Source organism: Anopheles moucheti, chromosome 3 (genome assembly GCF_943734755.1).
Source record: "Anopheles moucheti chromosome 3, idAnoMoucSN_F20_07, whole genome shotgun sequence".
In the NCBI taxonomy this organism is placed as follows: Eukaryota; Metazoa; Arthropoda; class Insecta; order Diptera; family Culicidae; genus Anopheles; species Anopheles moucheti.
The window spans coordinates 52,220,950-52,232,967 of record NC_069141.1 but is presented as its reverse complement, the minus strand read 5'-3'; the positions used below and the strand labels follow the sequence as shown (position 1 = coordinate 52,232,967).

Genomic DNA, 12,018 nt, shown 5'->3' with positions numbered 1-12,018 from the left:
TTTTTTTTCGACGCTGTTTCGCCTTACTTCGCAAGGCCGGTGGGAAACGGAATTTCTATTTCCATTCATCATACGCGGGAGTTCATTAAAAACTTTCACCTCGGGCACGAAACGCTACATTACACACGCTATGTTCTATCTGAGCAACGGCAAAGGACCCCAACGGTAAGGGTAATTACAACTTGCACAACGATTTGGGATTTTCTACAGCAAAAGGAAACAGGGAAAAGGTATCAAGCGGTGGTATGGAAAACATGCACTGAAGAATGTTGTTGCCTCACTGCTGCGCTCAGCTAACGGACAGGAATATTCTACACCCCATTCTAACAATCATACAGCAGCGTGCCGTGCATTCCCGATCCCCCGGTATAAACACACAAACAATCGAGCAACCTGTTTGCTGGACGCACCCCTTTCCATCCCATGCTACCCACTAATTGAAAGCTTTCCCACGCCCAACGGCAGGAAAGCTCCCGTACCGGTGCACTCTACATTGAACGGGCGCCATAACTGTTGCATTATTTACCTTTGTAGTGAAAATTCATTAGAGATGACAGCATCTTGTCTGTAACGTGTCAGTTGGGCAGTGGAAAGCATGTGTCGTGAAGGGGTGAAGCGGTGGCCCAGATACGAAAAAAAGTAGATACAATAAATGTGAAAAATTGAACCACCCACAAACGGACCACAGTCCAGTTCCAATAAAAAGTGGGCCGTTTAAGGTGACTTGGTGTGTTTGAAGAAGATGTCGAAAGGGAAAATTCCAAAACTAAAATCAATTGCCGATGACATCATCGTTGTGTTTTTTCACAATTCGCTATCGTTGTTATGATTCAAGATTCCATACGCGGCAGAAAACCAGCCACAATAAAGCTCAAATGAATGGCCACCTGTCGCAATGTGGCAAAAGTTTCGGAGCTATTTGGGCCTTTTTGCTCGTGCGCCTACGGTAGTAGGCAGTAGTAGCCTACCTGGGTACCATGAGGCCGCTAGCCAATTTATAGCAAAGCGCTTACAATCCCGATCAATAGAAGCATTGAGAACAATTTATTGCTCTTTTTAAAAGTTTGAGCACTTGGCAAGCGGTTCAAACTTATGCTACAAACCACTTTCGTAAAGAGAGCCGTTCGTTCAATCTTGCCCAAACTGTATTGATGTGAGTGTGTGATTTTTTTTTGTGCGAAAGAACATTAGCTTTAGAACTTTTGCTGGCTTTCCTGGCGGGCTTTTAAAGGAGTAGAGAGTTTAAGCCGAATTTTGAAAAGAAATATCAAATTATTGTTTGAGGTTCATCAATACCATTGCACGGCAATTTGAATTTATCGCATCACTTAGAATTGATTACCTTAACCCACCCTCAGTGCTCACTTTATTTCTGGAAAAGTGTTTCATTATTTTCTTTTTAATCGTATATTAACCAAATTGTCGTAAATGGTTTTCTGGAAAATGGTAAAATTATCAAAACTAATAACAGCTCTTCGAATTTTGTGTTAAAATAAAATAAAATTAGTCGCAATAACTCGTCACATTCCAAGGGTATTAAATCTTCATTGAAATGCCATAAAATGTTGTGGTCCTTCTCGAAATAACCTAAAACGGGGGGCTAGGACAATATTTCCATTTGGTCATCTGCGGAATTTGCAATATTTGAAGAATAAAAATTCAATTTTTCCATACAAATTATATCGTTGCTTCCTCGAATTTTGTGCAAAAACAGATTGTTTCGGTTGACTTTAACCATTTTAACCGACATGAAAACAATATGGCATCCGTTAAACTATCATAAATTGTCGTTTTTAAGGTTCTTATTTTCGACTCGATTTTGTATATTTCATACAATACAACCACAATTTACTTACATTGTGTTCTTGGGACTAAAGGAGCTCTTAAATTATCATCTAATACCAATACGATTCATAAATAAAATTATTGAATATGGCTTTGTGGGATGCAACGGATTAAGAACTTAAAATGACATTTTTAGTCGTATTTTAAAGAATAATCGAAAACACGATGCAATTTGAATCGTTGTACCATGGTCGTTAAGTATGTAAAAGAATATTGTGCTATTAATTTATACCAATTGCATTACCAGACGGTTGATGATACCATTGAAACAAATTTGCCGCATGACCAGTTTATGGGCGCCATACCGCAGTATGAGCCTCATCCGTGGCTTAACCACGCAGAGGGAAAAATTATATCATAAGAATGTGGCGCTATTACCATAAAAAAACGACAGTTCCTACTGTACCAACCGGGGGAGGTTTAAAAGTCAAATGATCCAAGCGATTGTACGCGCCTGCGGTACCATTTGTGGAGGCTAATGGAAAGCGAACCGCCCTGGTATGTAACCGCCACACGAAACGCATCACGGGACCGGTGGTTAACCGTACCGCCAAGGAACCGCTTCGGTACCGAGACCACCGACAACATGTTCCAGCATCTACCCTCGTGCAAAACGGAAACCACATTTACGAAGAAGGACGTTTACGACGGCAGCTATTCGGCCGAGCCCTGCGTCCGGGGTTTACCCAAGCTGCCATGGAAGTCGTGGCGTCAACACGCGCCAAACCACATGCATATAGTACACGCACATACTACACACACACGCTGCACTGGTGGGAAGAGCTGGTGGATTTGAAGGTGAATGAAAATTGATCGCCATGAATACGATTACCATTTATTAGCGCATTCCCGTCACGGGCGTAAACGGGTCGCTTTTACATTGCGCCCCCCGGAAGGACGGGAAGGATACGAACCCTCCTTCCAGCCGTTATGCACGGATCCCTGCACGGCCAGTACTGCAGGTATGAAAAATGGCTCATGATAATGATACGCTCGTAAAGCATGATTTTTCCTGCCCAGTTGCTCTTGACACGGGTAGACTGTATGCCACACAAAGTAGCAGGAAGTGTCGCAAAGCATCGCCAACGTTACAGAAATGTCGTCAACAGCATCGCTCGTTACGCCAGAACACAACACCGCAACTTCCTTATGAAGTTTGTCTAGTTGCATTCTCGGAACGGGATATCATCTTACGACCATGACCATCGAGCCGTCTCATAAACCTATTACAAGTGCCAAGGCTTACTCGCTTTGGTCTCCGTAAATGATTCACATTGCATTCGCACGCTAGCAACTTCCGAGCCATTTTCTGGAAGTTGCACCGCACAGTTGCACCACCAACACACGTCAAACGGACTCCGGGGCTAGGTAGGAAAAGGAAACCACTTACAGGGTTGCAGCTTCTGGTTCGATATGTATTTCTCCAGCTTTCTCCGCAGGATTAGCTCCGCTCCGTACCGTCCCTGGGTACCGTTGTCGACGAGCAGGAAGTAAGCGTGTCGGTTGTTCAGTACGGCCAACTTCGATCTGCATGGCGAGGCGTGACGAGAAGAGGACGGCATTGGGGTGAAAATTAACATAAGCTGCTAGCGTTATCCGAGGCAGCTGCACCGCGGGGATACGTTACCTAGGCGAGCTGATGCTGTGGCACGGTACGTCTCGGTTGTGTCCGAGCAGTTCGTGGTTACGCTCCACGATGCCCCAGGGTGCGATGCCGATGCTTACCACTCGCCCGGACCGTTGCTGACCCTCGAGCAGTAGCGCATCGCCGACCTGTTTCGTTACACCTGCGGGAAAAGATGGAAAATCTGGCTAGAATGGTTGTATCGCTTCAACGGAACTACTGGCTTTACTGGAAAGCTTTTGCTCTTGATATTTGAATGCGCTGGCAATACAGCGTGCTGATTGTCAAGATCCTCAGGCGCTGGAATTGGTTTACAACTTGTTAAAAGCTCATATAGTCTCAACAACTGTCAAACACCATCCTTTTGAACCGTGGGAAAAACGTTCACATATCATTTGACAAACCATACAATAGGAGGTGTCATCCTGCTTACCGCTTCCGTTTCAATCCCGCAATAAATATCTACCACGGCACACATACAAAGTGTTGTCGCTTGTCTAACGAAACGACAAAATCATTGTAAATAATGAGACAACGTCGTCCATTTGTCTGAGAGCATTGTGGTTTTGCGCTGTGCGTTCCGTACTATGATTCATCAAGCATAAACCCTGGAATGGAATTTAAGGACCAGTTTTCAGATGCTCTTCCGACCGAACCTTCAAACGGTAATGCTATTAACAGATTCTTGCTGCTTTGTGGTTTTGCCATTATTACTTTGTACGAGATTTTACATTGTGACTCTAGCGCACGTTATGATGAGATTAGTAACTTTGCAAGGCCTAACTTGGAACAGGCTCGTTCCTTGAAACCTGAATTCCTGCTCGTTTTATTAGGATGCGTGTGGGAAAACAGCCAACAGCGATGTTAAAGTATGCATAACTTATTATAAAATATCTCAACAGATTTCCTTGGTTCAAATTGTGTGATTTTCATTCGCAATAAGCAATCGTAAGTAAAGCATATCAAGTCTTCTTGAAGAAAAGGGAATATAAATTATTCATATTGAGAAATCTGAGCTTCTTTAAGTTTCGTTATGTGAAAATCAATTATATTGTTCTAAATGTTGTGTACCGTATTTTAGCATGTATAACGACCCCCTTTTAGGTCAAAAATAACCAAAGTACAATTAAGGGGGTGTATTATACAAGGATAGTAACTTTTCCTTTCTAGCTTTATGGACAAGGATGAAGGATAGATGGACAAAGACAAGGATGAATCTTTGGTTTAATAATGTTTGGAACAAGAGACCTGGAGCTCTTATGAAAAATCAGCAATGCTAGTACTGGATGCATTTAGAGGTCCTCTACCAGCAGAAGTTGAACAAATTGTTGCTCAAGAAAAACGATTTTAGAAGTCATTCCTGGAGGTCTAACCAGTCAGCTGCAACCACAACCGTTTAAGGGTAAGATAAGACTTCGTTTAATGGAGTAAGTGGATAAAAGGGGCTGATTCGAATTTTACTCCTTCAGGAAGAATAAGACCACTATTCCAGCGATCTGACAATGGGTCATTACTGCATAGTCAGCAGTCAGCGAAGCAATTGTCGTCAAATCCTTTCAAAAATGCGAAATCAGTAACAATCTTGATGGGACTGAGGATTATGCAATTTATGAAGATAGTGATGTCGGGGTCAATGACAATGAAAATATGTTTGAAGACACCAGTGAGGACGATATAAAAAAGTATTATGAATTGTAAATGTAACAATAAAATTGTTCCAATTGTTAAAAAAAAGAAAAAAATCTTTTTTTCCAAAAAACTTGGATAATTCATCTAAGGGGTCGTCTGCATGGGTCTGCTGTGGAAAATGGGATCGTGCATTTGCAACGTCCTTTCGATGTGATGTTGGCTGTACGTGGAAGCCAGATATACCCCCACCTGAATTAGAATAACTTAGTTGGTCATTAAATACGCTTTAATCGTTGCTTTCTGCATGAAAATTAGTTTGATGAAAAGGTTTAAAAATTCCTTATTTTCTTGTCTACTTAATCCATCTGTATTTCCTCGGTTAATTAAACAATTGATAACAAGAATTTGCTCTTCTTATTTCATTTAGTATGGAAAAAACGCCTTGAAAATATTGTATATTCTTCAGTCCATATGTGACTTACAGTGGTTCTCAATATATGCAAGTATTATGTGGATGGTTTTCCACCAATTTACACCGCAAGGTGTGGCGCAAGATAAAAAAGTATACAAACAAGTATCAGATTACACTGTAAACAGTTCATCGTTACCTTTTGTTTAATGTCCAACTCAAACCAATTTAAAGCTGTTCCAAACTACCTTCATAAATATTCCTTGCGGCATAAAAGCAGATTATAACTTTTCCAACTAAAAGCATTTTTACGCGACATTCCAACGCGTCAATTATGACTAGCTGACGGTGTTGTTTGTCTACCTTCCGGATTCGGAAAATGTTTTCCATCAATCACGCTTACTCACCCGTGTTGGTGCCACCGGTAAATATCCATGCTCCGGTAGTTTTGGCCGCCTTCAACAGACCTTTCCGAAGCACCTGGTGGAGAAGGAGCAGAGGAAGATAACCGGGTTGCCATCGGTGCGGGAACGTTATTTCTGGCTCGCAGAACACTTACCTTTTTCAACTTTGGCTGCAGCTCGAAGTTTGCCTTTCCGCCTTGCACCGTGATGAGCAGCTTTGGCAGCTCGAGATTCCATTCGCGTGTAAACAGCTGCACCAGCAGCTCCGGCCGTGTGTCGTACGATAAGCGCACGTACTGCAAGTCGAGATGGAAAATGGAAATCGCTACCATAAGTTTTATGTGCAAACGCCCGGGCCTCATCATAACAAATCGATCAGCACCATCGTGATCGGCTACGCAAGGCACTACTTTTACTGTCTGTCTCGATCGATTCTCAATCCCGCCCCTGATGCCATCGAACTAAAGAGACGACCCAGTTCTGAACTGTAAACTACCGCCATGAATCTTGACTATTCGTTTAATTACATGGGGGAGCATCATTTTCAGCAGCAACGACAAACAAGGCAACACGGCTACTGCATGACAGCGAGTGATTGAAAGAGATAGCTCTCCTCACTGTGTGGCAACGTTCGGGATAAAACTTTCATCATTAACATCATCTCACGCCGCAACAAGAAAAAAAAGCTACCAATTGAGCTGTGCGGTTTTGCTTGCAACCGACGATGCAGTACCGAAGTGCCATGGGAAAAGTTTGTGTACCACTCTTGTTCATTATGGAAATCGGATTTATTAGTACGCCCGCATAATTGAACCTCAAACAAATCAAGAAGATGTTGTCAGTATGCGGAATTTACGTCAGCGCTTGATGGCAGGGCTGACGAATGAACGGCTTGGCTGCGTTTAATGGATAGAATGAATTGAATTTACTTGAGTTCAATTCAACAATTAGGAGGGTTGCTCTGGCAGCAACACGGTACGATATGCGGAAAATTGTGAAGCAACCGCATAAGTTCCAGACACAATGATTTATTAAACAATATTCGTTCAATGTAGACAATAATAGTTTCGTAGTAAACTTCGAACCATTATATGTTTTTGTCCTAAAATGTAGTTAGAATTAATTTAACTTATATATTTGTATTAACTAATATTTTCTTAGCATTGAATACACGTAATCTTACAAAACTATTCATCGTTTCAGGACTATTTATGCAAACCTAAATATTGAAACTTTTTAAGCATAAAGTCTCATAAAATTGTGCTAAAATTCTTTTGACAATAAATTTCATGTGCAATCCATTAGTGAGGCACATTAAATAGTAGTTTCAACATAATACATCACGAAGCTTTGCTCAGTGCTTTCAAATGAGACATTCTGCTTTTCAGTAAGATCACTTGATCCTCTATCCTGATCCTGAATCAAGAACGACTAACTTCTCCCACACTTTAAGCTAATTGAACCGAAAAAAGGGGCCAGAACACAGTGGACTGCTCATACGTGCAGCTCTTTTACGTCACCTCTACTCTGCGAGCAAAAGGGTTTAGCTACCTCGGCTGAGCTACATCAGACGGATTTAAAATGGTTGTCCAAGCCTGAAATCCCAATGATTACCTCCAATGCTGGCGTTGAGTTCTGTTTCACTTATAATTCGTTTCTTCCCTGCCGGTGAGAGCAAAAAGGGTCCAGGAGATGGTTTCATCTCTTTGCAGTATAAACCCAACAGCCATCATGAGCAGTTTAGTTTCAGGGTAATCGTCCCTCCACGCCCTGGCACATTATTCCTCAGTTATGAAGGAACGAAAGGGTCGTACGGGTGCAAAACGGGTTCCAAAGGGACAAGTGGGTTCCCGGTCCGTTTGATCCCGGCTGAAGAATGCTTTCCTAACCTCCGGGACAAAGGTCTTTACTTGTGACAAGGCGTCGTGGGTTAAACTCTTTTGCAACAAACTAACCCTGGGATCGTCGGCGAATAAAACGGAATGAAATGAACAAAGGGAAAAGGATACACAGTCACCATCGCTAACACAATTGAAAACTAAACGCACACTACAACACCACCGAGTCTCGGATGGCTCGAGACCGCCATTGGAAACTTGGCCGTTACGCCTTTTCTTACCAGGCTTCCCACACTTACCTGCGCTTTCGTCGGGTGAGCACCACCCTGGAACTCGATTGTACCGTACGCATCGGTTGGCTGGGCTCGGGTATTTTTCGATGCCTGCCAAGTGTCGCCCGGAACGCCCGTTTCGTACCCCGCCGCAAACTGGTGAGTGCGCCGTTCCTGGCCACAGCAGCATCTGCAAAGGAAGGGGGAAGCGATCGGTTAGTTATGAGCAGACAAAACCCGGAATTCAATTATTGACCTCCGTACTTAGGGCCTATTCCTGCGACTCCTCAACCGTAACGTAATTAGCAAGTCAATTTGATCTTGCGCAAAAACGGTACCGTTCGCCGTGAGCAATATTCGGTGAAATTGGGTAATTATTAATGAAAAGGGACCAACTTTAAAAATCTAATTTTATGAAACAATGAACAGCTTTCTTACAGCCGGAATATTGAAAACATATTGAACAGTGTCCTTTCTGTTGTACCATTTTTTGGACAATTTGTTTAACTGCGTTCTAGACTACTGCAATACGAATTTATGGGAGTATTTCGGTTGAAGTCGTCTGTAATTATTGGAACCATTCCCCGATTGTCCAAAAACACAATTTTATTCCCTCAATAAGAGGGTGAAAGGGATTGTATACACTAATGGAACAAATTGCTTTACATATTCTTGAAAAGATGCAGGAAAGTTAGTAAACTTCATGACTTTGATTTTAAAAACACCTTAACACTTTTGTTCAAAATGAACAATTACGTTTCTGGATAACAGACTTACAATGGTAATTAAACATAAATATAATAATTATTCAAATATGATACTGTTATATTTTTTTTATATTTCCATTATGACGGCCGAGGGCCGTATGATTAATTATTATACCGTGTATAATTTTGCACTAGCGGCGAAAGTGGTTCTAATTTGTGATAATGCATGATGTGATGTTGCTCGTTAGGCTTTCCCTTTGCTATTGTTTATTCAATTGTCCCTTAAGTTCATTTTACAATTCATGCGTTCATGCAACTTAAATCTACCATAGTTCATATGCCTAACATGTTGCATCCTGTTTACATATATAGCTCCTAGAGTTGTCAAGAGCGAACAGATATAAACAAAACAAAATAATTACTTGACATATTTACAATTTAGCTAAACCCTAGAAATCCAACATACTGTTATTATTATTAATATTAATTATAATTCAATTATTATATTACCTTAAATTTAAATGCACCCATTTACATGAATTTGTATTACATGATTTACGGACAATAAAAAGCAGTTCTCCAAACGGACAAATTACAATACAGCTAAAACTCTGTTGCGTACAACCTGCACATATCACATTCTTTTCTTTGCCGCGATGCGGTGGTTTATTGGTCGCGGTTCCGGTCTTCACACCCTTCGTAAGGACTGACTATCCAAATACGTGATAAAAATAAGTCGATACAGCCTGGCCGTTCTTACGATTCTAAGGATTCTAACGAAATCTGCACATATTAACAGTTAGTGGGATATTTATCCGTTACGTGGAGAAAACTACTTTCCACTAAATACTGTAAAGTGTAGTGACAGACAAACCAATAAACAAAAGATTTTCAGATCGACACACATTCATCTCCTGCGCGTAGAAAGCATAAGCAATTCAATACATTTCCGGTGTAAGCAAAACTGGGCGCCTCCATTTTGCCACCACGCACACCCATGCAAACATGATTAAAGCACAGGAAAAGAAAATTTATTTCCCACTGTCATTTCGATTCACACATCATAAAAAAGGGGAATGTCCCTGATGGAATGGTGTTTGCAAGCAAGCCGCTCTGCCTCTCATGACGACTACTATTATTTTGGTTTTTATTCCCTTGCTTTATTTCTCTACTTCCCGTACTCACAAATGCAGACAGGCTGGCAGTAACAGAACGGCCGGGTACTGCTAACATCCACGACCGGACCAAGCGTGTGGTGAGCTATTTCTCCATTTCCCAGAGGCCCTTGGGCGACGCGGCCGGCACCGGTCACATCGCATCGTTTCAATTAAGGTTGCTATTTCGAGGGATTTTTCTATTACTTCACGACCACACTTTCGTTCCGCATCCGGGTTGTGCTTTCCTCGGCCAACAGTCTAATCTAACCACCCGAAATACGAAGACCATAACGTTCCGGAAACGTTCAATACTATTTTTATGGCAATGAACCCAACTCAAATACTTTCGGCCACATCATCCGTACCCCGCTTGCCCGTCTCCAGCCAAGAAGAGAAACGTAAAAAATGCCGGAAAAACATGCTGACCGCATCAGACGTGGCACATTTATGAAACACCTAGCCGTGGGGAAGGCAGAGAGAGCGTATGATGGAAAATATGCCATCGATCAATCGATTCTGAACGAATGGAAACAAACCCCCAAAACAACAACAAAAACTGCCATTATTACAGAACCATGAAGTTACGATCCCGTACCTTTGGTGGGAAAATCATATATTTTTCATTTTCCCCAGGGGTGGGAGTTTATTTTACTGAATGCTTCATGAACGGCTCATCAAACCGCTCATATAATCACTACAATGGCGATGCGATGGTGTGTCGAAAAATTAACCTCATTTACGCGAACACAAACATTCCTTGCGGAATGAAAGTTTTAATAACTTCTTGTAACCAAAAATAAACCGTTGTCTCCTTGTTGTGTCTCCCGTTTTTATCTAAATTGCTACAAAAACACCTTTGCTCTCCCGCCAGAATGGAATGTCTAAGCCACGTACAAGCTTTATCGATGCGTGTGGAGTTCAGACAGTTTTATTGCACACATTTATAAAGGCCAGGAGAACGACAGATAAAGAGGTTGTGAGGCAGTGGGGCGACAAAATCCTTCCGCTTATCAACTCAAATAGCCTTACACCAATGGGTAAAGCTTCCCACGAAAGTCTTTCATGAGTTCCGGGGAAGTCTTATTGATTGCTTTCCTGACCTTCCCCGACGAAGGAGACGATACCATCGAAAGCTTTTTCATACGCGGCCCAAAGAGACAAGAGACGAACCACCTACTTTCTGTCTTTTTATCCCTTTGCTAAGCCGACGATTGCTTCAGTACAGGCAATTGAACGAGATGATGAAAAGTCACGATAGAAACTAATGTACATTCATTTATGTTTTGGCTGCTCAAAAAAAAACAAAACCCTACACCCACAGAATTACATCGAAAAGTAAAAAAGAGCGAGATGTGGGATTAAAGGAAATGTTTCGCCAGGGGACAAAAACTGTGCCAGCAGCATATCTACTGCATCGACCGGGGTTAAAAAGCTTTTATATTCGCCTCGAACGATCTTCGACAATCAGTGAGACAGTGAGCGGCGACAAAGAGGAATGAATGAAAAGGTTGAAAAATAGCAAGCGAGAAAGCGAAAAATAGTGAAAAAAAACATGCGACTGCTACATAAGGATACAAGATAGAAAAACGCGTTCAAAGAGTAAAAAAGTTAGCTGAAAAATGAGTAGGTGGTTGGTGTCGACTAACTTTTTTTATTGGCATCCCTCGCATTAGCTTCCGTGTCTTTCCGTAGGCCTCCGCTTGCCGTAACCTGCAAACGTTTCGCTTCGAGCTTTAACTCATGGTGAGTTGCAGCGTAATGTGTTCGCATTTTTATGGGGGAAATTTTTAATGAATTTTAACGGCACACCATGCTTCTAGCCACTAAGGGATTGCTGGCGAAACGCTGCATAGTTGCAGCATAAAGTTTATCATAAACGATATTAACGGAGCCTGTAAGAAAAATCAAGGCTACATAAATGCGATAATAGCATGAAATATGACTCAATTTCTGCTGTAACAGCGTAAGCTGTAACCTTTAATCGTATTGTACGTCTGTTTCTACTATCCACAAAGATTAACCACGTGCGAGCAATTACGATCATCTTTCCGCTCGACCATGACGAAGAGACCCTCAACTCAAGAGGTCTCAAGAGGGCTAAAGGGGAAATATAAGAGCGTTTGAAGGACGCTC

General features: G+C 41.8%; 1 protein-coding gene across 1 annotated transcript in view; it reads right to left on the bottom strand.

The window, feature by feature from the left end:
- The window catches only part of LOC128305547 (transient receptor potential cation channel trpm), a 50,377-nt gene that overhangs the window by 14,163 nt on the left and 24,196 nt on the right, over positions 1 to 12,018 (bottom strand). Inside the window, exons 4-8 of the mRNA XM_053043044.1 lie at positions 8,049 to 8,211; positions 6,067 to 6,207; positions 5,915 to 5,987; positions 3,473 to 3,632; positions 3,236 to 3,372 (exon numbers count right to left, since the gene is read on the bottom strand). Of these exons, the coding sequence (XP_052899004.1) occupies positions 3,236 to 3,372; positions 3,473 to 3,632; positions 5,915 to 5,987; positions 6,067 to 6,207; positions 8,049 to 8,211 (674 nt within the window). The remainder of the gene's footprint in view (positions 1 to 3,235; positions 3,373 to 3,472; positions 3,633 to 5,914; positions 5,988 to 6,066; positions 6,208 to 8,048; positions 8,212 to 12,018) is intronic.